The sequence below is a fragment of the Anguilla anguilla genome, chromosome 9, assembly GCF_013347855.1.
Source record: "Anguilla anguilla isolate fAngAng1 chromosome 9, fAngAng1.pri, whole genome shotgun sequence".
Taxonomy (NCBI): Eukaryota; Metazoa; Chordata; class Actinopteri; order Anguilliformes; family Anguillidae; genus Anguilla; species Anguilla anguilla.
This window is the reverse complement of record NC_049209.1, coordinates 3,396,074-3,423,281: the sequence shown is the minus strand read 5'-3', so window position 1 is coordinate 3,423,281 and position 27,208 is coordinate 3,396,074. Positions and strand designations below refer to the sequence as shown.

Sequence of the window (27,208 nt, the reverse complement as noted above, 5' to 3'; positions counted from 1 at the left end):
CTGGGTAGGTTTAACCATTCAGAAACATAATGCTGAAAATACTTTTATAGACTGACTAATAGGGGACTCCTAAGTTACATTTTATGCTGGTGAAATTATTCTTACACTGTGGGACATTAAACAATGTTCATATACGTCACACATCTTGTCAACTTTTACATTTTGTTAACAAGGATCCCTAACACCTACGCTGTCGCTGTTCTTTCAGCACCACGCCAAACGCACACCTGCGACATGACGCTTTCGGCGACACCTGAAAACGGGCAGTGAAATTTGCTTTTTTATTCATCCACGCTAAATGAAGGAGCTGCGTCTTTAACAGTCTGGGGCCACTTACAAATACCCACTTTGCTGCTTGTCTGTCGATGTCCTGATTACTCGACAAGAAAGGGACAGAGACTAGGTCAGCACAAAGGCAGACCTCACCAGCGGCGGGTATCAGCCTGACAGAAAAAAATGTGGGGCAGACTTCCAAACCCGACAGACGAATCCGTCCCGAGCCTCGTCATCCCACGTGAGCGAATGGAAATACAGTGCTCCGCGAGAACTAACGCATCGAGACTAATCTACTGCAACGTGCCCTCGTGCAGGCGAGACTGTCTGCCTACTGCACTTCCTCGATGTGAAACGCTACAAAGACAAACGAAAACTTTCTTTCACCTACAGTATTTAAGACAACAAAAACAAAAACAGCAAGAGTCAAAAGTACATTGGAAAATAGGGAGCAACAAGAAGTATCTAAGCATATAATCATGATATATTACTCAATTTGGGTTTGACCGATAGCGCCAAGTTTTCCCCAAGTCCCAGTGTAGGAGGTAATCTGTTCTGACTATTTGGTTTTCCTGCCTTGTACTAACAACTTTTTACGTGTTTGTTCCATTAGTCGGGAGAGCCGAGATGGCAGCTCCAAGCAAGTTTTCAGGTGTAATTACGTAGTAAAGCGTCCAGTGTTAATTCCACTCTAACCAGGCACATGCGTCTAGTAGGGACCAGATGTACTCAGTAAGAGTTGATTTAACACTAACATCTTTACTGTGTAGTTCATTACGTGCTTTCATCTGGCCTATGTCAGAGTTTAAAATAGCATTCGTCTGTTAAATACCGTACACAGTGCTAACACTGTCCATTTTAGGCCCAGTTTCACATTTCACAAGGACATCGGGCTGGAGTTTAAACCTCAGGTTTTAGCCTCTTCTAGGGCAAATAACTGCATCTCGTCTGGAGCAGCTATCCAACTGTATAAGATGAAGATTAGCTGTTCCAGTTAGAATGCAGTTCTGTGGTCTAGAGGTGTAAACCTGAGGTTTAAAATCCAGCTACTGTAAGCACACTGCAGCTGACCTATTAGCTTTATATTTTGTAGCTGCTTACTGTTGGGAACAGTCAGCTTTAGGCCTATTGGCAGGAGGTAGAGCGAGTTTGGGCATGACAAAAGGAAGCTTCCTTATTGGGGAAACCTGTATTGATTGCTTAAACAAGACAGATGCTTAAACAGAAGGAGCTTTTTTTTTGGGGGGGGGGGTGATTGACCCAGGCTGACCCCTGTACAGAGAAAAACCAAGCAGATGTTGACCACTTGTTGAGTGAGTTCCCTGCAGCTTATCAAATGAACACAATATGGCAGGCATTTTCTGGCATATATATGAGCTAGATAATGTAGCAGAAAGTAATTTGATTTGCAGATATAACATCTCATATTCTCAATGTGTTTTGTACAGAACTTACCATATTCGGCTGTGGAGGTGAAATGCTGTTGCACCCAGTGTTGTTTACTCTGGAGCACCGGATTCCAGTCCTGGAGGGCCGCAGTGTCCGCAGGTTTAACTCCAGTCCTGGAGGGCAGCAGTGTCTGCAGGTTTAACTCCAGTCCTGGAGTGTCACAGTGTCTGCAGGTTTAACTCCAGTCCTGGAGGGTCACAGTGACTGTTGGTTTTTGGTGTGTTGCAACACTTAAATGATCAAGTTGCTGATTGGATAAAGGGTCCTTGTTTTCAAGACCTAAAGTAGCAACTGACATATTGGACATATAGACACTATGGCCTTCTGGGACTTCAGCTGACACCCCTGGTTTACATACTGCTGAGCACTATTACTGCATCTACTCAATAAATAAAGACGGGTTAATCTTGTATATGCCTGACTTCCACTCACAGCATCTCCATACAGATCATGGCTCTGTAAATATATGGAGGATGTACAGAGACTGTGTTGAAGATAACAAAGACCTTTTAACATCCACGATCAGTTGGGGGTCTTTTTTTTCCTCTCCCTGATAAAGCTATGGAAATAGAAGCATGTTGATATTTAAACATCAGTCTGTTTCTTTAAGAATAACTGTACACCTATCTAATTGGTTATGAAATGTAATATATATTTTTTTAAAGTGAATCAACAATCAATGCTGTGTGGTATCGAGAGAGCTTGCAGCCTCAGTTCTTGTACAACACAAAAGCACAATTCAGGCTTTAGTCAACAATTGGGCCTAGAGTCCCCGTGACTCTTCCAAAATGGCGGCCGGACTTGAAGGCTGCTATTTTTATACCACATTCCATTCAAAGAAAAATGCACCTCAGTTAGACGACTAAGGAGACATTCAGCCGACGGTTATCACATGGATGTGATTAAGAGCACTTAACTGACAGAAGTGGACGAGAACACGCTCTTCTCTCTCTCTTTAAACACCTAGAAAAGAGCCTTGAATGTTTCATCTTTCCCAAAACCTCACACACATTCTGAAACGCAGTGATACATGGCAGGGGCATGACATCACTCTCCCTGGGAGCTCAGCTCGTTTGATGTCTGCGTGATGTCATCTTGAAATACGTCTTGAAGTAAAAAAAAACAACAAAAAAAACATGCAGGACAATTAGGGCAGCGTTGAAAGGTCACGATAACGCATCATGGAGTGTTAAGACAAGCAGACTACTGTTCCCACGTGCAATGAATAAAAGAGGGGGGCTTACATCCATACAACTTTATCCCATATTAGGTTATGACCGACTGCGCTGAAGGAACTCCAGCAGCTGTTTTCCATTGAAATTTGTACCTTTTGCAAAGCATTTACTGCAAAGCTGAAAGGGCCTTCATCTGTTACCAAAATAAATCATTCCGCGCAGACTGTTGCGTGATAAAGCCTAACCCTATTCCGTAAAGTTTTTCTTTAAAAAATAACCTCTGCTGGCTGGCAAAACTAAATCGAGCAACACGCTGAAGAGCTCGGTAATTCATTATTAATATTTATTTTCCAGACTGCTGTATGAGGGCAATGCATATCCAATGTGTTCGAAAAGTTTTGTTGCCATGGGGACGAGGCCAAAGACAAATACAGATCAGCCGTTACCAGAGCAAAAAACAACATATCCCCGCAAGCAGTGGCCTGTCGGTAGACATAAATGTGTGGCTGTGTGTCACTGCTGTCCTGTCACGCACACTCACGCTCTGAATAGACAGGGCTTTGTTCATTGTTCCTGTAACCAAATTGTGGCAAATAATTTACTGTACATATATATTTCCACCATGTCACAGTTATACACTCTAAAGAGTAGAAATCTTACCTTAAGCCAAGCAATTTAGAGTTTCTCAACAAGACAAGAGCAGTTCCACATAAATAACCCTTAAAGGTAACTAAGATCTCAACTGTGAACAAAGTGCACTATATTTACTTGAAAATATAAAATATCCTGGTGTTACTGCCAATATACAAGTATATGTACTTTCATTTTTTACAGTCTAATAGAAATAAACATGATGGCGATGAAGGATCTAAAAGTGATTACGTGTGTTACTTTAGTTCATAAATAACGGTCCTACTGACTTTTTTTATTTTTATTTAAAAAGCATTTGAGGTTGCACATGTTAATGGCCACAAAAAGTGAAAAAAAAAATGGTGTTCCATTACCCATGTGGGAAGGATTTGATGATTCATCATTCAAGCATCTAATGAACAACCAAACTGTAATTACTAGGCTGAGTCAGTGGACACGTGTCTGCAAATAGTGACCGAACGTAACGGGTCTAATCGCTGAATGCCGTTTTAATTTCTTTATGCTTCTTTGGCTGTGGATGCTACTGGAGTGTCTTACCCGAAATGAGACCTTAATGTAGATTTAACGCATTTATGGGAGGTAGAAACGTAGCAATTCCCAAGCAAATTCCTCAAGAACAGAACACTGATTTTTGGTTTATATATTGGTAAGGCAGCTGAATTTGATTTCTAAATAAAGACCCCCCTCCTCAGTAAAACCTGTTTTGAGATATTAGGGGATGGGGCTGCGTGTGCTTCCTGACAGTCTCATTGATTAACTAGCTTTTTAAAATGTTTTTATTTTTTTCTTTAAGCATAATATTGCTGGGCAGACAACATACAAAGGAAAAAAGACACCAACTCTAAAACAAAAACGGCTTTCATTCTTGCCTAAGCCCGTTTCAGAACCCAGACCAAACTCTCTTCAACACATTTAATCCATCTTGCCTCCTGACAGAGAAGTTCTCCATGTAGGCTATTTGATTTCTTATGTTTTCTGTAAAATAAATAAATAAATAAATAAAAGCACAAAGCATACTGAATATTTTGAATTCAATATTTAAACACAAAGCATCAAATAAGTACTTTCTACAGATGTAAATCCTATATGTTTCTATCAACAAATTAGAAAATTTGAGCAGAGCAGCGTGAAATTGTTTGGGCATATTAAAAGCACATCTTTAGATTGCGTATTCTCTTCCCAACTTTACGATCTTCAAGTCTGTGGCGCGGAGCCAAATGAGTGAACAGGAAGAGTCTGTTAGACATCATGTCATTAAATATGGATGCACACCACAATGATGAGTGCCTCTTTACAACAAAAGGGGCTTCGCGTCCTAGTTATAGTACTGTAAGTGCTCTTTCTGAAGTTGCTAATTCTCCATCAGATGCATTTCAGGATGTCATTGATAGGCCTTGATAGTCTTGTCAGCAGAGTTATGGCAGCTTCAATACAGTACAATACCTCTGTCCATTAAACACAGTAGGAGAAACACAAAATGGCTTTTACGGATGGGCCTACACCCGAACACCACGAAAAATGTACTCAAGTAGAAAACTAGAATATAATGAAGTCTTCCTTTGACCTATAAACGGTCAAAATAGGTAACATCACAAATGTTGAGTAGCCACCAACTCCACCGTTATACATTGTATACTATTGTATTTGTGTGCCGATATATCGTTACTTTCTGGAACGCTGCACCTGGAAATCGGATATAGCCGGATTGAGTGTTTTTTTTTTTTTGTTTTTTTGCGACGACTGATCCGGTGACACGTCACGGCGGAGGGACCAGATGAATAAATAATGCGGCCCCGTCCGCCGCGCGGCGTGCTCCGAACCAGCTGCTTCCGCTCGTGATGAGCAAACCCCCGCGCTGCCGGCGCACAAATCGAATTACAAAGCGCGTAATGAAGCCAAGGTCTGCTCTGCGGAGCGCGGTCTGGTCTGAGGCTTAGCGCAATTACTCACTCCAATCATCGTTTTTAGCGATGGCTTATTTCCCCCCAGGCAACCACAGAGTCGACCGTGTGGCGTCCAGAATCCGCATTGTGTAATGCCTCTAGAATTATTTCTGTTACCGGTCCAGACCAAGCCACACGCCCTTTTGTTGAAATCATGCAGTCAACTGGTAAAACATTTACCGAGGCCGATTCATAGGCAAGGTTTTTTTCTTTTTTTTTTGTAGCCAATGAATTTGATAACCTGTCTTGGTTAACGAGAAGAGGTTTGGGTGTAACACGAGCCAAGACTTTTGACTTTAATAAATAAACAAAACAAGTGACGACCAGCTGATTATAAATAAGTATATATATGGTGTCGGTCGCGTGAGGTGATGTGAACTGCAAGTGTCGCTCCCCAGAAGTGGTATTTAGACGCCGTTACAGGACTTCAAGTCAAGCGCCCAGAGTCGTAACAGTGAGGTGACGACAATCAGTAAAACAAATAAAAATTTTAAAAAGAATAAAATAGAGTGTAGGAAGATACACTTTTCTTCTGCAGGCCTGACATCATTCAGCTCCGGGGCCACAAAGACAGACATAAATGAGGGGAGACAGAGATTTCATATCGCTGGTGAATACCACTCATTCTTGTCCTGGTGGGGAGAACAAAAGGCATCGATTTCCACCGTATAAAGTCAGATTAAGCCTGGCTTCCTTCAGCATACTTTGTGCTATACAGCAGCTCCACAGAGGGGCCAAGGGGACTGAGTGCTGATTTCCTCAGATATACGAGTTATGTATAAATAATTGCTTTAATTTAGCCACTTTAAATGAGTTTTGGGAAAGAAAGTGGTTCCCTCCGATGACCTCAGTCTTACATGTTTTGTCTTTTTCACTTTCCCATCCAGTGCTGATACTGGCAGTCTAAATAAAACACGCACGCATGCACACACACACACACACATGCGTGTGCACGCAGGCACGAGCACACACACGTACGCACGCACACGCACGCACACACATCTGTGGTAAATCTGATCCTCCACTAACCTACACAGATAGAATTACATGTAAAAGATGCAATTTCCATAACACTGCTTAAAAAGCATAAACCCAGTGAGTGACAGTACCTTGTCTTCGGTTTTGACAGTTCTTGGCAAACAACACAATTCATCTACACCCATAGTCCTATCCTCCTTTAATACAGAATACAGACAGCTGATATTGTCTATCTTCTTGTCAGCTTCAGCTAGCATCAAGGAATTCCAGATTTTTTGCTATAATATGGAATACCTGGATATGCCAACTGTACTACTACTTGCAGATAAACCCACTTATTAGAGCAGCATGCTTTATTTTTTTTTCTTTAATATGCACTATGACTGATGCATTTTAAAGAGATTACAAAAAAAATGAAAAAATAATACACACTGGGGTCTTGGCCTTCCACTTATACACACCATGCTGGAAAGAAGCAGTGTCACCTGACACCTACCGGGATGAAAGATTATGTTTTTACAATTTTATGATTTGTCCAATCACCGATGACTCACAAGCTCGCTGTTGTCCCACACTACCCAACTGTAAAAGCTGATGTGTTTGCTGAAGGGTAAATTGCTGTTTACATCATTGGCTTCAGTCCATTTGAAAGAGGATTCCAAGATGATTTTTCTGGAGAAAACCACGCCCAGCTGAAGCCCCAGGAGACATACACAGAGTGTCTCATTCTGCACAACTCTCCACTTCCGCCTCAACATCCAACCACAAGAACAGGAAGCCAGAAACCAGAAGGCCATCAACTTTTATTTCAATCTTTTTTTTTTTTTTTTTCGCTGTACGTACTAGAAAGAAGAGGACGGGTTTAAAGTATGATCCGGCTGGAAGACAGATGTTAAAGATGGACAAAACAATCATACCGTATCCGTGAAAGAATGACGTCGCAGATGTGAAACGTCTGGATGCTCGGCACACATGGAGTCCAGGAGGAAAAGAAGTGACTGACCTGTGTTAGCGTGAGATAGCGCGTTTAAGGCAACTGCTAGCGTATTACTTTCGCTCGGTCACAAACAGGCCAGGAAAGGGTCGCTTTCCCCGTCTCACACAGTCGAAGGGCATGAGATGACTTGATTTCTACCCGTTAGTTTCAGGAATGAATGAATGAATGAATGAATGAGTGAGTGAATGAATGAATGAGGCAAAAGACAGGGCTCTGTGCTAACATTTCTTTCCAAGACGCACATGTGCTCCTAACAATTTAGGAGCTCACTCAACGCTTCCCAATGAGTAGATGTGCTCCTAAAATTTTTTCCCCCAGTTTGCACACCATCAGTTTTTACTGTAGAGTTCCTGCAAGACAAAAATGTAAACACAGAAATGTGTGTGTGGGGGTTGAGCTTGTTAATATTGCAAAGCAAATCTTTAGCAGGGGTGAAAGGGGCGGGGGGGTATGGATTACCTCGACTTTCTCTAGTTTCAGCTGGGGGGGGGGGGGTAAGACAAGCCAGCCGCGTTACACGTCTCCATGCGCGTGATGACAAACGTTAGCGGTATTCTGAGTGTTACACCGAAAAAAAACCCAAAAAAAACGTGAATACCGTTTCAGAACTCTAAGGGCATTTCAGCTCAGTTTTAGCTAATTAAGTCACCCACAGCTGTCGTGGGTGGAGAAAGAAAGCCAAAAAACATATCTACACGCATAGAGAGAGAGAGAGAGGGATTCAGAGGGAGTGTGAGCGTATTTACAATTATAAACCCATCTGCATGATTCCCGCTGGTGGGGCAGAAGTATTCACCTTCAAAAGTAAAAGAAGGAAAAAGAAGGGAAGGAGGAGGGAGCCACAGTCTTCCAATTTGAGAATTATATACATTTCAGAAGAAAGAAAAAAAAACTTCCACTCTGCAGCCGTCACTACAATAAAACATAACAGAGCAATTCGGAGAGGCTGGAGTTACAAAATTGCCGAGTGCTTCTACTGCTCAAGCCGCAGTGCTGAGAAGTGTTCACAGAAAGAGAAGAGGACGGGAGAGGCTACAGGTAATAAACAAACACAGTCATATACATATCAACAGGTGTATATTACACAGCGATTCAGTCCAGGGAGGCTTCTTACGGAGAAATATTTGTGTATGTGGTTGATATACAGGGACCGTTTAAAAAAGAACACTAGCGCATCAAATGGCTTCATTCTGTCCATTTTGTCCTTTTTTTAAAATAAAGATGGTGGTTTCGGTTTGAGGGGGGGGGGGGGGGGGGGGGAGTCAGAGAGGGAAGGCCAGAGCTGACCCTGTCAGTCTCTCTTTCTCTTTCTCCTCTTTCGATGTCTTTCTCTCAGTCGTTCTCGCCGGATCCGTTTACGGGGAGCGGAAGGATCGTCCCCCCTCCTCTTCTGGGGTCCTGTGTTCCGTTACAGAGAGGTGAGTCACCTCTGCTCAAAGGTCAAAGGTCCTGAGTGAGGTCTGCGTGTGTGTGTGTGTGTGTGCGTGTGTATGTACACATGTGCGTGTGTGTTTGTGTGTGTGTGCGCGCGTGTGTGTACACATGTGCGTGTGTATGTGTGTGTGTATGTATGTGTGTGCTGTGTGTGTATGTTTGGGTGTGTGTGTGTGTGTGTGTGTGTGTGCATGCATGTGTGTGTGTGTGTGTGCGCGTGCATGCTTGCACATGTATGCCCGTGTTGGTATTTCTGTTTGTGCATGTGTGTGTGAGCGTGTGTGTGTGTGTGTGTCCAACATAGATAGAGAGAAAGAGAGAAGCGAACCCAAGAGAAAGAAGAATAGAGGTATATAAAGGTCATCTGCAGTCAACCGTTCAGTCAGAAAGAGTGGGGTTTCAGTGGGGTTTCTCCCTCCACGGCTGTACCGCTCCTGCGTTACTTCCTCCTTACTCCAGTGTTACTCCAGTGTTACTCCTGCGTTACTCCTGCGTTACTGCATGTTCAGGTACTGAGGAGGTCCCCTGCACGGCAGAGATAAGGTTTTCCCAACTTTGGTTTTCTTGACATCTGAGATTTGTGTTGGTTTGTTTTGCAGGGGGGAGGGCGGGGGGGTCTGGCTAACAGGGGCTCCACCAAATTTAAAAGGGTTCCGTTGGTACGGTGGCACAGGGTCCAGGCCACTGCAGCACACGGCAGGGGGTACTGGGGGGTGGTCTCCAAGGAAACGAGTCAAACCTCCCGCAACGCCCATCCGTTTTCACTACAAATCCGGTCAGGAGCGCCCCCCCCCCCCCCCTTGCCGGTAAAAACATACGAGAGCTGCGAAGGAGGCTTGGTTCATCACAAGACGGAGAAAAAAAAAGCTGCAGTCGTGTTAAAATTTCCCCACCACTGCCACACTGTCTGCAGAGAGAGAGAGAGGGAGAGAGAGAGAGAGAGAGAGAGAGAGAGAGAGAGAGAGAGAGAGAGAGAGAAAACAACAGGCACATGACCGAGTGTGTGACACACGCATGACAAGGCGTCTGTCACCCAAGTGAAGCGTGTAATAACCGAGGAAACACAGACGGACACTCCCAGAAGACAAGCCAATGAGGAAGAATACGATGTGACAAGAGACTGCACCCACACACACACTTCCCCACCCACATACCAACCCATCCTTGCCAAGTAGCCTGACAGCAATTGTGAATTAAAATCTGAATTAAATGCCGCCAGAGCTTGTGTAAGCAACTGAAAAACTAAAATTAATAGCACATTTTTGTAAAAGATATGATAATTCAAAGCCTATGGTTTTGTATTTACCCCTTTGAAGAGCAGGTTTTAAAGAAATCTTTTCTCAGAATTCTGCGTCAGTGTTCTAGAATTCCACTTGCTTTCAATCACCAGCAGTGACTGTGACATCAGCATTAGAATGTTCAGTTAAGAACATTCTATTCACATATTTGTGATCTTACACTCTAAAAGGGTTCATCTACAGGACCACTTCAGATTTACTGGTTTGCCAGTAGATTTTTTTTTCTTTTTTACAATTTTTTTCCACCCATGAGCCGAGTGTAACCCCTCTCTGAGCATCTGAAACTCACCTCTGCAGACGACGTCATGGGCTTCAAGGCCAGAGAATAAAGGCGAGAGAGAAGAACAAGAACAGAAACAAAAACTGAGAGAAAAAAGAGGGGTATAAAAGGAGGGATGAGAGAGAGAGAGTGGGGAGTGAGGGACAAGGGAAGAGGGAGGGGAGAAAGGAGAAGAAAACAAGCGTGTGTTAGTTGGAGAGAAGCAGAACAGAGGAGGCTCGACGGGGTCACGCCTTGTGAACAGGACCCCTCAGCAGTGACCGTCGAGGCTGATAAAAAACGCTTAGCGGCCCTCACACCTACACACAGGACACTCGCAAACTCAGCCAACCCTCACAAAACACTCCCAGCCAGATCCTAAATTAGAAACACTACAATACACAGTCAGACATTGTGAAATACATTGCCAGGGACACAGGAAACATGGCCCCCTTTTTTTTCTTTTTTTTTTCCTGGCCCTGCTGTTCGGAATTCCACGTTCCCAACTACTGGTGTGATCGGAAAAGCAGGGTGTGTGTCTTCAGTCTATCTGTAGGGGCGTGGCTCTGTTCCCCGCATGGCTGGGCTGCACGGGGGGGTTTGGACCATCACGGAGGGATCCCCCGTCGTATCTCTCCTCTTCGAGGTGACGGGAAGGGGACCCAAGATGGCTACAGAGGCGGCTAATCGCTAACGCTGGAGGAGACAGGACGCGGGACAGTGTGCCAGATGTGAGAGTTCGGCGGCCGCCTTCTCACCTTCTCCTCCAGGTCTTTGATTTGTCTCTTCTGGATGTCCGTTTTGTCCTCCAGATCCCGGATGCGCTGAAAGGCAAACACTGAACTCAAGATCTGAGACGAAATCCCCAGCGTGGCAACAAAATCCCCAAAACTGTACAAACATACTTCCCATCTTCTTTCAGTCATGGACATTTAAACTCTGGAAAATGCTCTCTTGCGCATACAAGACTTTCTAATCCAAAAAAAAAAAAATGAGGGAAACTATGGTTTCACAACTTTCACACAAGCAGTATTCAACAATTAATTTGCCAAATTTCCACAAATCATTTGTGCACTGCTGTTGCTCCAAAAGAACAGGAATGAAAGGTGATCCTCTGACCTCAAATTGATTAGAAATAATTCAAACTGATCATGTCACAGCATTTGTGGGAGTGGAAGAATTTTGTCATTTATTTTCATCTTTTCAGAGAAAGTTCTCGTGAGAAATATGGTTTCCTGCTCAACGTGTTCTTGGGCCTGCACGTGAGTCTGCAGCTGTGTTTGCAAGAGAACAGAAGGTGCAACAACGCAGTATCCCTCCATTAAACTATACAACATCGCCCCCTACTGTAAATCTTAGGAATAAAAAGTCTGTGGTAATGGCAGCAGACAAGAGTGACCTTTTCTGAAGCGCAACTGCAGACCTCAAAGAAGACCAGATGACGAATTTAAGCATCCAAGCTTCCCAAAGCCTCACCAACAGTAGAATAGAATGGTGCCTCGGGAGTCGACTGCGCAGTCGCGTGCAGTTGTACACAGTCATACGCCGCTGTGCGCAGTCAGGGGTGCAGTCATATGTATTCGGCAGCGCAGTCATGCACAGTTGGCTGTGCAGTCGTGCGCAGTCGGCTGCGAAGTCGTACCTGGTGGGCCAGGTGCAGCAGCTGCATCCTCTGCTGTAGCACCTAGCAGTCGTACACAGTCTTCCGCAGTCATGCGTAGTCATACACAGTCTTACGCAGTCGTACGCAATCGGCTGCGCAGTCTTAGGCAGTCATATGCAGTTGTACCTGGTGGGCCTTGTGCAGTAGCTCCATCCACTCCTGCAGCACCTGGCAGTCGTGCACTGTATTACGCAGTCATTTGCAGTCGGCTGTGCAGTCGTGTGCAGTCATACGCAGTCGGCTGCGCAGTCGTACCTGGTGGGCCTGGTGCAGCAGCTCCATCCGCTCCTGCAGCACCTGGCAGTCGTACTCCCGGCTCTTGCGCAGCATCTGCCTGCGCAGCTTGTCCACGGCCATGCGCAGCTCGTCCTTCTGCTTGTCGCTCAGCGGCTCGCCGTACTTGATGACCGTGTCCTGCTGCAGGGCGTTGTACAGCGTGGCCTCCAGCTCCTGGATTTGCTGCGGGACGGACGGTAACGAACCGCGGTTAACGCCAAACCGGACTTCCTGTTGGCTTCCGTTATGTCCCGTCACCAGTCACTGCTAACCTTGCTTGTCTCTCGATGCCTTTCGTGTCTTTCTTTTGTAATTTTCACATGGTGTTGTATTACAGCGCATGGAACTGCCATTTTGAATTTGTTTCTGTTTCAAGCAACTGTGAAACGCAGTGTATTGACTGCATCTCATTATTTACATTATTATTATTAGTATCACAGGATATTCAGCTTGTGTTGCTAAAGTATTATGGTTCTTCATTTCCACTATATCTGAGTGCATGTAAATAAGTGGAAAAAGTAAATTGTTCATACAAACTTTATTCTGTACTTGCTATGATAGAACAAAATCGCAGAAATGTATCTGAGAGAGGTTAATCAGCAAACTTTAAAACAAATGTAGTTCAATAAGTGAGATACAGGAAGGAAAAGGGAGAGTACTCACCATATAGGCTTGGTCTAGGGCCTGCTTTCTGTAGTCCAGTTCCTCTTCCAGATAGCCTTTCTGTTTGCAGAACATTTCCTGTGAAAACAGAGTTCTGATCACCGATTCACCCAATCACAGGCCTCTCACTTCAAGGGTCAAAAGGTCACACGTCTAAACAACAAGCCCACCTTGGTGTGATTAGATCAATTGAACGGTGAACACCGAGCCGATTGATATTTCAGTTTTAGGATAATGTGCAGCCGTTTTTACTTCTCAAATCATTGATCGCTCTCATCTCTGTAGATCTGACCTTGGCAGCAGTATAGTCTAAATACTATTGGCCTTGGCAATGGCATTGTATTAATGCAATGCGCTAAAACATCCAACCCCGGTCACGTCATTTTAAATGAAAGGAACAAACTGCCAAGCTTACAGCAGCATTGCTGGTGATGTTCAGCATTAACATCAAGAGTAACATTACGTTTAGTGTTAGTGCTAATGCTACGCGTCAAAAGTAGCATTACCTTTAGCATCATTGCTAATGCTACACATCAGGAGTACCATTATGTTTAGCATCAGGGCTAATGCTACACATCAAGAGTAGCATTATGTTTAGCATCAGTGCTAATGCTACACATCAAGAGTAGCATTATGTTTAGCACCTGTACTAATGCTACATTAGCATTAGCATTAGCATTGGCGCTATATTACACCCCCAGTATTTCCCCAGTCCACTCACCATTTCCAGCTCCAGGTCCATCATCTTTTGATGCAGCGCTGCCTCTGTGCCCTCGATCTGCTGGATCCACTAGAGGGCGACAGCACAACACAAAGGATGGGGGTCAGTTCAGTGAGGTTAAAGCCCTTATTTTTACCGCCATTATTAACTGACTTCCAGCAGCTGGTTCTCTGCTCTCCAGCCCCAGCCCTCCGGCATCCTGGGAAAATATTCGGGAGCCGGACTGGAAACCCCAATAAGGGAATTACTCCATCAATCAATATGCTTGATTACAGTGATCAGACTTCCTGTCTCTATGGCGACCTTGAGTATGAATGACTGAAACCCATCCTCTCGTCCCCCTAAAGGCATTTTAGCTTTGATGTGTTGTCAGGGGCGACCTTGGACTGGCTTGTGAATAATTACCTTACAACATGGAATGACAACCCCCCCACCCCCACCCCCACCACCATTTACGTACCTTTTCTGCTAGTGAGAGAACAGTGCTGGCTTGTATGATGGCCACTTGTTCTTCATTCCGTAGGTTCTGCACGGTACATTGAGGGGTTATATTTTTTTAAATTACAGTTATTGAGTTTGCAATTAACATTCATTAAAGGGATTGTGCTGTTAGTAAAAAATTTAAAAAATCATTATAAAATCAGTCTGCCTATGTCGCACGATGAGAGTATGGACCTACCCCATTATCGCCGAGAATGTCCAGCAGTTTGATGAGGTCAGGAATGCAGACGTCCTGGAGGATTGGAGAGAGCAGAGGAGCAGGAGTCTGAGTTAAACAGCCTGGCCTGGGACTACGTCCACCTCTGCCACTAAGGAACAGGACATATCTGGGCTGCTGGGGGGGTCATTCGAATTAAGGGACCACGCTGTGGTGTGCGGGTGAGCCCCTAGGTCTTGGATCGAATCCGGACCGTGCTAGTAGGGTCTGCGACAGGCCGCCCCCCCCCTAGGGTGACACGCGACGTGACGGGCGACTGTGTCGCCCAGGGTACGGGAGGGCTCAGCCGCTAAGGAGGGCCGCGTTTCATCAGTACCTAGTGACCCCCGCTGTTTGATCGGGTGCCTCAGCACTGCGCGAGCTCGGCTGAGGGCTGCGGCGGGAGAAGAAGCAGGCTGGCGACACCGAAGGCTGTTTACGCTCTCCCGAATCGGCAGCAGGATCACGCATGAACGCAGCTGCGGTTGCAAACGGCTGACCGGACGTCCCATATCGTGGGGGGAACTGAGCATGCTCAGGCCCACGTTGGACACCACTATTTAAATGAATATATAAATAAGTGAATTAAAAAAAAGGACATATCTGCTCCTGTAAAAATGTATCCTACTGCATCTAGTACAACGATGCTGATTTCAGTGCTGACCAGGGACCCAATAACTGATCCCCTGCTGTTACTACAGTGTTAATCTGTCATACATTCCTACAGGCATGAATAGACTGAAATATCACTTAAACTCCAATGCATACAGAGGTACCATTAACTTTCCTGTAGATAAGTATATGTCATGTCATGCAAAATGATTTATTTTTTAATCTAAGGAATGGGTGAAATCTTTTTCTGCCTCACCAGTAGCTGCCATTTTCATCAGTACTTAACCCTTTGAGGTGTGAGATATGTGAAATATGTGATTAGAATGTTCTCAACCGAACATTCTAATGCTGATGTCACAATCACTACTGGCAACTGAAAGCAAAGGAGTTCTAGAACACTGCCTTACAACCTTGAAAAAAAAAAAACATTCCAAAAAAGACCTGCTCTTCAAAGAGTTAATTAACTGAAGCAAACTGTCTTAGTAACGCCGTCGGCTGTGGGTGGAGACAGGCCCTACCTTCACCCCTTCCTTCATGCAGTAAATCTGCAGGGCGCTGACCCCTTCTGAGAAGGGGTGGATCTGGAGGTTAAACGGGGGTGATCTTCGCTCCCGCTCCTACAAGAAAAAAAAAACATAAAAGAAGAAACAAAATAAAGATCCATCTTGTGAATCTAAACAACATTCACAATGCAATATCGAATACTACAGCCTCAACAGGACAGGTGAGGCCATATTAGGACTCTCGGTTCAGCCAGGCCCCTGTTACTCAAATCACAGTCCCAAGGGCAGACATCAACTGCTGGTTTTCCTCCCTTTTCCAGGGAGTCAGGCGTGAAGACAGTCTGGCCAATCAGTAGCGCTAATTGGTCAGCTAATTACCGGGGAGAAAAGAAAACCAGGGCTGGATTTGGATTTGAGGGTCCATGAGCCAGGCAACAGCAATGTGTCGATTGTTGCATCATCACCTGCCATGCCCACTGCCATCCAGCAGATGGCGCCAGCTGCTACACGCAGGGCAGCTGTCTCACAGTCAGCTGGGGTGCTGCAGCAGCAGAAGCAGCAGCCACACAAAGGCTTTGCTTTTCTGAGTCAGGCCGCACGAATCGGGCCGTCAGTTAGCGATGGGCGGGAAGCGTTTGGGCTGCGAGCCCCGGGGTCTAAATCTATATGCAGCGCACGCGGGTTGTGCCTGAGCCTGCACTGAGCTCGGGAAAGAGAGGGGAAGAGGGATCTGGCTCAGAGGACTTCAGTACCGTGCTTTTTTACTGGCTCAGAGGACTTCAACAGCACGCTTTTTTTACTGGCCGCTAGTGGTAAGCACTTAGAACAGTTAATAACAAAAAAAAAAAAAAAAAAAACTAAACTAAATAAGAGCACTCTCAAAGGGTGACTTCATTTCAAAGCATAAATATGCTGTTCCTCACTGGTACTATAGCATGCACTGGCATGGGAAAGCTTATTCAGCTGTATCAATAAATTAGGCACTAATAGCATTAGCAAAATCTGAGATATGTACGGTTCCATAAACAGTTCAAGCTACCTTAGCAAAAGCCATACCCACAACGTATTTCTCCAGCTCTTTTTCTCTCAGTAGATTGTGGCAAATAAAAAAATCATATAGTTGTTACTCATTAGCTAAGAAGCATTCTTCCTTATTAAAGCATATAAATACAAATTCCAAACAGGCTGGAAATATTCATCTGGTTTGTCTGTTACCATGTAGAATATGATTTCATATTTTTATTTTTATTACATAGGTTAAAAGTGTGCTGCTAGCAGGAGTGGCTTCCTTCAAATTGCATTCTGGGGATTCAAGGCACAGAGGAAACAGCCGCGATACAGCACAGCATGTTTCCACTAAAACATTCAGGGGAACCCTCCTGCGAATGCTTTGAGGGGGTCATACATACAGTATTTGTTCACGGCTTCATTAGTTCCTCATGCATTAGAGAAGAGGACTGCCACACCCTGATGTTCGGACACACAAACCTCAAAAGGTTTCTGAGATCCTTTGCATTTAAACTGGCTCCTTGCTTTTCAGTTTTGGACAGTGCTTTCCATGTGCCGTATGAAAGGGACCACATGACTCAAAGCTTTCATTTTAACAACAGTTTGCACCTTGCACCATCTCCCTTTGTGTGGAGTTAAAGCGAAACTCAGTTTAAGCGAAGCTCACGGGCAGAGAAAAAAAGATACACGCGCGGTAGTAGAATCGATCTCAGAGAAGAAGAACGGAACAAAGAAAGGTCACCTCCAATTCCAGGATTCTGAACTCCAGCAGTTCATTCTGGTCTTTGGAGTCCTGTAACTCCTGCTGTAGGCGACTGAGTTCTGCTTCCAGCTTTTCAATCTGCGAAACCAAGGAAAGGCTAATGGGCAAAAAATGTTTTCTTGTGGGGGGTGGGGTGGGGGTGGTTTCGGGGGTATAAGTAAGCAACAAAGGTACAACAGCCCTCTCGTGAAAATTCACCTTTTCTAGAAGCTCCTGATTTCGTCGAATGAACAGTTGCTTATCCTCCACCCATCTTGAGTCCTGGGGCAAAGAAAGGAGCACAGCGTACAACTTTTATTTTATTTTTATTTTATTTAGTACTGAAGAGAGCATTGTCATTTCAGCCTTTTACCGAGACTGTTTCATTTCACGCCAAGGACATATGACGCAGGTTTCTTAAGAACTCAACGCTTTCATTGTAGAAAGCACATGAAGTGATCAGCTGAGCAACTATTCTGAAATTCATAACCGCCCGGTCTACTCTAAGCTTTGCCTCCAAGCTAAATGCAGTTCTTAAACAGGAAAGTTAATGACAGAGGTGGAAAATCCAGGTTTAGAAAGTAAAAGTCCCCAGTATTTTGTTCCAACCACCTGGCTTTGCCAATTAGCACAGTTCTTCAGCCAGGAAGTAGAACTAATTGGAGTTCATGGGTGGGACAGACGACAGGACTTTTACTTTCTGGACATCCCACTTGTGATTAATGTGCACTTCCTATGAGGTTCCAATATTGGTAAATTTTTTAAATTAATTACTACATAACCAGCCATACACGCTGTGCCAATCCTGTTTTGTAATCCAGTGTTAATATTTGGAAGTAAAGTACATAAACTAGGAATGTACATTCGCTTCATGGGTGCATCCTGAGCTGGGATGGTCCTGTGCAATTTGTGTTACTCAGGAAGGGGGCGCACGGTCCCTTTACCTGTCCTTTCAGCGTCAGCTCCTTCTCCAGGTCCTCGATTTTGGCCTTGTACCTGAGAGTGTCTGCCTGCAGCTGCTCGTGGGCCTGTGAGTGTTGGGGGGGGGGAAACAAGCGTCAGTGTGGGAGTGGGCCATGGGCCAGCAATCTCAGAGGTGCTTAGAGAGACTGGGGGGGCCCTAGGCCAAAAATCCCATGGGGTCGTTTTGACCAGCTTCTACTGTCATCATGTTACTCCAAAACTCCTATACCCCCAGTGTTTTGGGGCCCCAGGTAGGTTCCTGTCCCTGCCTGTCCATAAGCAATCTGAGGGTGCGTCTGCAGCCCTTCATTCCGTAATCTCGGGGTTCCGGGGGGGGTTCTGGTTTTTGTGGGCGTCACCTTTGCCTCCATCTCTGCGTCCAGGATGCCCCCCTTCTGCTCCTGCAGGAGGGCGTAGGCGCGCTGCAGCGCCTGGTACTCCCGGGTCAGCTGCCGAAACCGGAGCTCTGACTCCTCCGCAGCCAGGCCCTGTGGAGAGAGAGAGGGGGGGAGAGGAGATAGAGGTGGGGGGGAGAGGAGAGAGAGGGGGGAGAGGAGAGAGACAGAGAGGGGGAGAGAGGAGAGAGAGGGGGGGGGAGAGGAGAGCGAGTCAGAGAGGAGGGGGGGAGAGAGAGAGGACAGCAGACAGAGAGAGGTGAGGCAGCAGGGAAGAGTGGAGAGAGAGGGAACAGAGGAGAGTCGGAGAGGACAGTCAGAGAGACGGGGAGAGAGAGAGTGCGAGAGGAGAGAGATTCAGAGAGTCAGAGAGGAGAGAGTCAGAGAGAGAGGAGAGAGAGACAGGTCAGCAGACAGAGAGGTGTGGCAGCAGGGAGGAGTGGAGAGAAAGATGGGAGTGAGACATTAGTGAGTAGAGAGAAATAGGATAGAGATGAAAGAGAGACAAGAGAAAGAAGGAATCAGGGAAGTCAGCAGAGAGAAGGAGAGGGGATGGCGTGAAGGATGCCAGTTTTGGGTCCAGCACGCATTATCAGATCGACCCCCCGCTGCGGGGCCAGGCTTCACCTCGTCCAGATCCTCGTCCGGAGTCGCCGGGGTGCGGTCCATCCGGAAGGAAGCCACCGAGGAAGACTCCGAGTCCATCGACTCTTCGTCGTACCCGAAGAACGTGTCCACCACAATGTGCCTCTGCGTGACGGGTCGCGACAGGGGGAGAGGGAACACGTGAGGAGCCCTGTTTTACAGAGAAAACGACGACCAAAACGGTCTTCTGAGAGCGCCACACCCTCAGTCACAGGAGCAGACGGCCTACCTTAATGGGCCTCGAACTTCGTTTATGCCTTTTCCTGCGTAGAAGTTTTTCTCTATCCTGAACCGCAAGGAGAAACCAGAGTTACGGTAACAGTTAACAATCTTATGTCGAGAAGACTGTGGCCTACAGTGACAGGAACATACAGAAGAGTGTATGCAGATGTTCAGGGGATTGCTACTGGATCTTAATGAGAAGCCAATGCGGTCATTTAATGGGATTTTCCGCTAATGGCTAACGGGACTCACTCTGGTCAGCTCGTCGATCATGTTCTGCTGCTCCAGGACCTGCAGCTTCAGGAACTCGATCTCCTGCTCGTCGTGGGCTTGGTCCAGGTCGTTCAGGGACCTGAGCTTCTTCAGAGGAGGGTGGGAGCCGATCTTCTCTTTCTGTGGACAGAGGGGGCATCTCTTACACCTCTCCCAAAACAAAGTTCCCCTATATTCAATTTAACGATGGTAGACCTCCAGGAACAGGGTTAGACCTCCAGGAACAGGGTTAGGAACCAACTGATTAGAATCTCTCCACGTGCTACCATATCCAATTCCAAAGTTTCCTAGAAGGACAATATTTGCTACATGGCAAGATTGATGGGGTGAGATACTGGAGAAGACACTTGAATAAAATATAAAGCAAAAACCCGGGAGAAATTACAGACTGGTGTGCAACACATGACCTCCTTCGCCTTATGACCTGTCTGGATATGTCGTTCTGCTCAATAATCAGAGCACACAGGGGCAGCACGGTGCTGCATGAATGCTACATCCTACACCTCCGTTAACGGGTCCTTCATCCAAGAAGTCTGAGTGATAAAGTCAGTAACTCTGCTTATTCAGTAAAGCCTCATACACTTCTGCGTTTCAGCTGCAGTTGAACATAATGAGCCACCGACCGTAAGCTGTAAAGTTGAGCTCTACTTTATGAGCGATCTATCAAGAGCCATTGACCATGAAGTGGTCCAGGCATCCACGTGACTTATAATTAACTCTGACAGGCTTGCCCCAGTCTATGCACAGATGGGGAAGCCGAATAAAACAGTGACTTTGATATAAATCCACACAGCCGTACTGTGTAAAGAAGCGATTCTGACCACTCCCTTTCTTTACCATCTCCAGGTTCTCCTTGGTGAGGGTCTTGAGCTTGTCCTCCTGCCGCTGCAGGGACTGGGTCAGCTCGTCGTTCCGTCGGCTCAGCAGCCTGTTCTTCTCCAGCAGGGGCTTGTACTGCTTCTCGGACTCCCGCACGCGCTTCAGCTGTGGAGCGCAGAGACACCCGCCGTCACATCTCCCGCCATCCACGCCGAAATAAGGACACGGAGCAACAAGGACACGCAACAACAACGACGTGTAGCAATAAGGACCTGCTACAACCAGGATACGTCACAACCAGGATACGTCTTAAGGACGCATCGCAAAAATGACGCGTCGCAACAAGGACACTACACCAAGGACACTTCACAAGGACACGCCACAAGGACACGACAAGGACCCACTACAACAGACACGCTACGACAAGGACCAGTCACCACGAGGGCACGTCACCGATGACATGCAGGTGACCTTCTAACTGTACCCTGAAGAAATGTACTGGAATTACTTTAGTGAACGTCAAAGAGCAGGGATGAGTATGGTGTACACACAGAGCACTGTGTGTGTGTGTGTGTGTGTGTCACACCAGGTTCATCGTGCTGTTCCCTGAGAAAATGATTTAGTGTAAAACAAAATGAAGGCTCAGAGTTTTCTGCCTCGGTTGCTCCGCCTCAGACGGACACCGCAGAAGCTGCAGGTGCGGTACGCGGGAAGCCTGTTTAATCCAGCAGACACCGGGGATTAGAGGGATGAAGGATTAAACGGCACACACAGTCAGGACACAGTAAGGACGCGGTCAGGATGCGGTCTGGATGTGGTCTGGATGTGGTCAGGTCATGGTCAGGATGCAGTCAGGATGCAGTCAGGATGTGGTCTGGATGTGGTCAGGTCATGGTCAGGACGCAGTCAGGATGCAGTCAGGATGTGGTCTGGATGTGGTCAGGTCATGGTCTGGATGCGGCCAGGAAACAGCCAGGATGCGGTCTGGACACGGTCAGGATGCGGTCAGGATGCGGTCAGGATGCAGTTAGGCTGCGGTCAGGATGTGGTCAGGATGCGGTCAGGATGCGGTCAGGATGTGGTCAGGATGCGGTCAGGATGCGGTCAGGATGCAGTCAGGATGCGGTCAGGATGTGGTCTGGACACGGTCAGGATGCGGTCAGGATGCGGTCAGGATGCGGTCAGGATGCGGTCAGGATGCGGTCGTACCAGCTCGTTCCTCTCGTCCACCAGCAGACTGTTGCGGTCCTCCAGCTTGCGGATGGTTGAGTTCAGCTCTGCCATGCGCCTCTGGTTCCTGCGCATGTCCTGTGTGAGCACACACCCCAACACACACACACACACACACACAGCCAAAAACACACACACACACACACACACACACACACACACACATAATACAAAGGTTAGGCTTACCGATAGGCAACTGTGGCACACCATTCACCGAAGAATACGATGAATCTGTTTTCCACAAACGCCATGTTTGGGAGTGTGTTTCTGTTTTTTGATGGACACGTGATCACCATAAACAGACATGCGTTTGAGTCACAGCAGCCCCTGCACAGGTAAGTCAATAACACCGATTTCCTGGGGTTCAAACTGGAGGAGCATCCCCCAATCTGCCCTTTCTATCAAAGCGGATATCCCAAAATGGAACACCCCCCCCCCCCCCCAACCCCCCCATCAGAATGGCCTCTCCTGTGTTCAAGGCGCACTGTCTGTTTGATTTATGATCACAAATGCCTCCACTCCGAGGTACTGGACAAACACATGTTGAAAGAGAGGGATTTGGAGAAGACTAAAAATGGAACGTAGGAACTGTGCTGAAGCGTTATGCGGGGGTCAAATTTCCAGGTTCTGAGGCTCAGCGTGAGCTTGACGCTGAGGTTAAGTGAAATTATCTGGGGGTAATTAAATTGGAAATTAAGATTTGAAGGAGGGATTCCCAGACTATAAGTTTTCCCACACAGTAAAATGTTCAGTGTTAAATCCACTTTTACTGGGTACATTTGGATCAAGGTTATACTTTATTGACCCGGTAGGGTCATTTGTCTCATCCTAGCCACTTAGCCACAGCAGCCACAGTGTAGTGCCCAGGGACCAACTGCAGGCCAGTGCCTTGGTCAAGGGTAATGGCAGAAGAATACCTAACCTGACATACATGTCTTTTGGTCCCGGTTGGACTCATATATACTCTGAGGGAGTTGAATTAACACTGGGCAGTGCTTCCTGTACGCACAGGCATCAAACTCCAGTCCTGGAGGTTCCGCAGTGTCTGCTTGTTTTTGGGGCATTCTCAGCACAAGTGTTTCATTTAAGTCACTGATTGGCTGAGGAACCCACACACCTTGTTCTCAAGGCCTTAGCTGGCAGCTAATTGAAAGGAAAATGGTGTAACCTGCAGTGCTGTGTCTCCTCCCCCCCCCCCCCCCGGGGATTCGATCCTGCCCCCCTGTACCGGGCTGCCGCAGTGCTCCGGGAACCCCCTGCACCCCCGGGCTTTCCATCCTGCCCCCCCCCACCCCCGTACCGGGCTGCCGCAGTGCTCGGCGCCGTCCCCGGCCCGGCCCGGGATCTCCCTCTTGGGGCTGCCCAGGTTGCACTCGGCCTCCTTGACCAGAAAGAGCTGCTCGTCCAGAGCGTCCTTCTGCAGCTGCAGCTTCTGCAGGAAGCCCGTGGCCGTCTCCAGCTCCTTCTCCAGCGAGAAGATGGTCCGGTCCTTGGCTTTGATCTCGTCCACCTGCCGGGGAGGCGGGACCGTGTGATGTCACCAAACACACTCACGCACAGGCACGCACACACGCACACACACACACACACACACGCACATACAAACACCGCTCCTACAAACACACACACGCACGCACATATAGACACACGAGCACGCACACATTGGCCCTGCACACACAACACGCACACACACTCACACACACATACACACACACGCACTCACGCACAGGCACGCTCACACACACACACACACACACACGCACATACAAACACCGCTCCTACAAACACACACACACACGCACATACAAACACTGCTCCTACAAACACACACACACACACACACATACAAACACCGCTCCTATAAACACACACACACACGCACATACAAACACTGCTCCTACAAACACACACACACACACACACATACAAACACCGCTCCTACAAACACACACACGCACGCACATACAAACACCGCTCCTACAAACACACACACACACGCACACATACAAACACCGCTCCTACAAACACACACACACACGCACATACAAACACTGCTCCTACAAACACACACACACACACACACATACAAACACTGCTCCTACAAACACACACACGCACGCACATACAAACACTGCTCCTACAAACACACACACAAATACACACACAGACACACTGCTCCTACACAATCACACATAAACATGCGCATACACACACACACACACACACGCACGCACATACAGACACACGAGCATGCACACATTGGCCCTGCACACACACACACACACACACATGCATGGACACATACACAAACACACAAGCACATGCCTCACTCAGACAAACTGTACACACTGCTCCAACAAACACACACACGCACTGCTCCTACACCCACACATTCACAAGCACACACGTTCACACACACAATCACACACTGCTCCTACACGAACACACACACACAAACACACCACTCCTAAACACACAAGCGTGCGCATACACAGATGCTGCTCCTACAAACACACAGACACTGCCACACACACACACTGCTTCTATGCAAACATAAACATCTTTCTGCATACAGTAAGACCACAAATTTACAAGAATCAGTGGTTTACTATACTACAGAGAATACAGTATACTAGCCTGTCATAGCACAGACGGTATAATATCTCAGCACATCAATTATTTACCAAACAGAGCAATAAGGGAGCAGCTGCCTATTTTTCTAGAATATTTATCTACTGTCGCTCTCAGTACAAGTAAAAGAACAGTATAAATCCAAGCTTATGTATTTCTGTACAAAACATATTTACTCATTTGTCTGTGGTATTCACCTGAAGTGCCTATTTGTCAGAGTTTCCATTATTCAGAGTACAGAGAGTTTTGAGCGATAGATAGACAGATAGATAGACAGATAGATACTCTGTTGTCCCCATAGGGAAATTTGTCTCGGACTCTGTGTTACTGAATCACCTTTCAAAAACATAACTTCTATAGACAGCATATATCATGATACATACACTCATACATACATACATGCATACATACATTCAGTCCCATCACGCGTACTGAAACTCCAGCCGGAAACATCAGACCCATTGTTACTTACCAGTCTGCGGATGTCGCGCTCGCAGTCCCACTTGATCTTGGAGATCTGCTCCTGGTGGATCTGGTGCTCGGTGCGCAGGTCCCCGGCCTTCATCTTGTCGGCCTGGATCATGTTGCTGAGCGCCTCGTCCGTCTGCTTCTTGGTGGACTTGAGCTCGGCGATCTCCTGCAGGAGCTTGACGCGCTCCGAGTCGAAGAAGCGCCGCGCCTCCTCGCGCGCCTCCAGCGTCAGCGCGGTGCGCACCTTCTCCCCGCTGCCGTCCCGCAGCGCGCCCAGCGCCGCCTTCAGCTTCTGGTTCTCGCCGTCCTTGATCTTGGCGGTGCGGGCCAGCTCCTGCTCGTGCTGGCGCACCAGCGCCTCCCGCAGCGCCTGCAGCTCCTTCTGCTTCTCCTCGTGCCACTTGGCCCGCAGGTCCGTCAGCGCTGCCGTGTGCCGGTGCTGCTCCTGCTCCCGGATCCGCTTCGTCTCCTGCACCTTCTCCCGCTCCAGCTTGCTCACCTGCAGCGGCGGCCAGCAGGGGGCAGTGTTTGTCACCAGCACAGTACAGTTTTTTTTTTTTTTTAAAAAGCTAAATCCCCTAAGTTTGTGAATTCTGTCTGTTTACATGAGGTCAGAAGATACATAACTTAATGTTTTAAGGGCTGAGAGTCTGTGGTCATTGTGGTTATTGCTGTAGGAAACCCTGAATAGTGCCAAACTCTCTGCGCTGTATAGGTATGGGGCATGCCGTCCCACCAAGCCGTAACCTGCCATCCCAACAGACAGACCACATGCGATCTACGGACACGGTCGCATCATTATTTAAGGAATTTCCTAAATATTTACCACTGTGGATGGGTGGACAACCAAGTTACCCAGACAAATAAGGCCCCAATTAACAATACATTCAAATGAGCTATTCAATTAAGTGCAGTTATAAGTGATTCATGAATAAACCAACGCTGTGGCGGATTAGATGCCGCGATGAGAACAGCGACCAGGAAAGAGGACAAAATGGACGCCGCTCACACAGGGGGCCTACCTTGCATTTTTCCTGGTGCAGCTCTATCTGAATGTCGGTCAGTTTGGACCGGAGGTCCTCGTTGGCCGCCTGTAGGGCGGATATCAGCACCTCGGGCTTCTCCCCCTTGGAACGTCCTTTCTTCGCCATTGGATCGGATGCTACGGATCGAACGCTCTCATTCGGAAATGTCCACCGCCACAAAGAAATGAACTGAGGACCTCCAGGGATTCCAGTCCTTCCTCTTCCCCATTATCCTAGCATTCAGATGACCTGTGGGAGGGTGGAGGTGGGGTGAGGGAAAGCACCTTTGTGAGAACAGAACCAAAAGCACAGTCTCATCTTTGCCTGTGGAATCCCCTTCAAACCAGGTGCACTGTCTTTGAATTTAGACATATTTATAAATATATATTTACATATGTAGCCTATAGTTTGTTTCAGTGAACACCTCCAAAGTCATGATCAAAATAACCACCACAACATGAATCTGAGAGATAGGCCTAAGTGTGGGTCGGCTGACTGCTGAATGTGGAATGTTCTCTGGTCATGTGGACTAACTGACTAACTGTAATAAACACACTTATATCTATATGCACATGCAGACACAAATCTACATACACCCGACTACAAATATTTACACACACACAGACAAGTATGTGCACACATACATTTACATACAGGACATGTGTATAGTTGTCCTTTATGGAAATGCGCTGTTGTGTCAAGGTGTTCCCGACCGCACACACAGTCCATTTCCACGTGTTTGAAGGTGAACACGGCCATCCGTAAGAGAATGTGCTGGCCCTGTTAAAAGCCCTGGCACGGAGGGAGCAGTGCGGTGTACATACATGAGGAGATATGACAACGGACGGCCCCGATAGGCTGGAGTTAATGCCAGGGCTATGATGCGGTCGGGGGAGGGGGGATGGGCGTCTCCCTGGCAACACGTGGACTGCAGCCACCCCCCTCCCCCCCCCCACTCCACACTGCAGCTCTGTCTTGAGGAGAAATGGAGAGACAGAGGCGGGTACCTTTTCTATCTATCTCTCCCACTCTCTCTATCTATCTATCTATCTTGATCTCTCTCTCTCTCTCTCTCTCTCTCTCTCTTTCTTGAGCCTCTATCATCTGTAAGCCTGCAGGAGCCTGTTTTCACAAAACCAAAAAAAACAAAAAAAAAACAACACTTGCCCCTGTGGTCATGTGACCAAGGCAG

The 27,208-nt window shown here is 46.9% G+C and overlaps 1 protein-coding gene across 3 annotated transcripts in view; it reads right to left on the bottom strand.

The window, feature by feature from the left end:
• Positions 1–7,252: 7,252 nt before the first annotated feature.
• Positions 7,253–27,208, bottom strand: part of jakmip2 (janus kinase and microtubule interacting protein 2) — a 31,008-nt gene continuing 11,052 nt past the window's right edge. The window contains exons 2-22 of one of the 3 annotated variants that reach the window (XM_035431658.1): positions 26,014–26,265; positions 24,993–25,490; positions 23,190–23,399; positions 21,869–21,967; positions 20,678–20,824; positions 19,820–19,960; positions 19,575–19,631; positions 19,328–19,450; positions 18,665–18,793; positions 18,287–18,370; positions 17,562–17,624; positions 17,343–17,441; positions 15,608–15,706; positions 14,460–14,513; positions 14,241–14,306; positions 13,781–13,849; positions 13,060–13,137; positions 12,376–12,579; positions 11,216–11,281; positions 10,488–10,561; positions 7,253–9,807 (exon numbers count right to left, since the gene is read on the bottom strand). In XM_035431658.1, the coding sequence (XP_035287549.1) occupies positions 10,511–10,561; positions 11,216–11,281; positions 12,376–12,579; positions 13,060–13,137; positions 13,781–13,849; positions 14,241–14,306; positions 14,460–14,513; positions 15,608–15,706; positions 17,343–17,441; positions 17,562–17,624; positions 18,287–18,370; positions 18,665–18,793; positions 19,328–19,450; positions 19,575–19,631; positions 19,820–19,960; positions 20,678–20,824; positions 21,869–21,967; positions 23,190–23,399; positions 24,993–25,490; positions 26,014–26,142 (2,466 nt within the window). In that variant the 5' untranslated portion in view covers positions 26,143–26,265 and the 3' untranslated portion in view covers positions 7,253–9,807; positions 10,488–10,510. The remainder of the gene's footprint in view (positions 9,808–10,487; positions 10,562–11,215; positions 11,282–12,375; positions 12,580–13,059; positions 13,138–13,780; positions 13,850–14,240; positions 14,307–14,459; positions 14,514–15,607; positions 15,707–17,342; positions 17,442–17,561; positions 17,625–18,286; positions 18,371–18,664; positions 18,794–19,327; positions 19,451–19,574; positions 19,632–19,819; positions 19,961–20,677; positions 20,825–21,868; positions 21,968–23,189; positions 23,400–24,992; positions 25,491–26,013; positions 26,266–27,208) is intronic. The other 2 variants (XM_035431660.1, XM_035431657.1) reach the window with 2 other exon arrangements.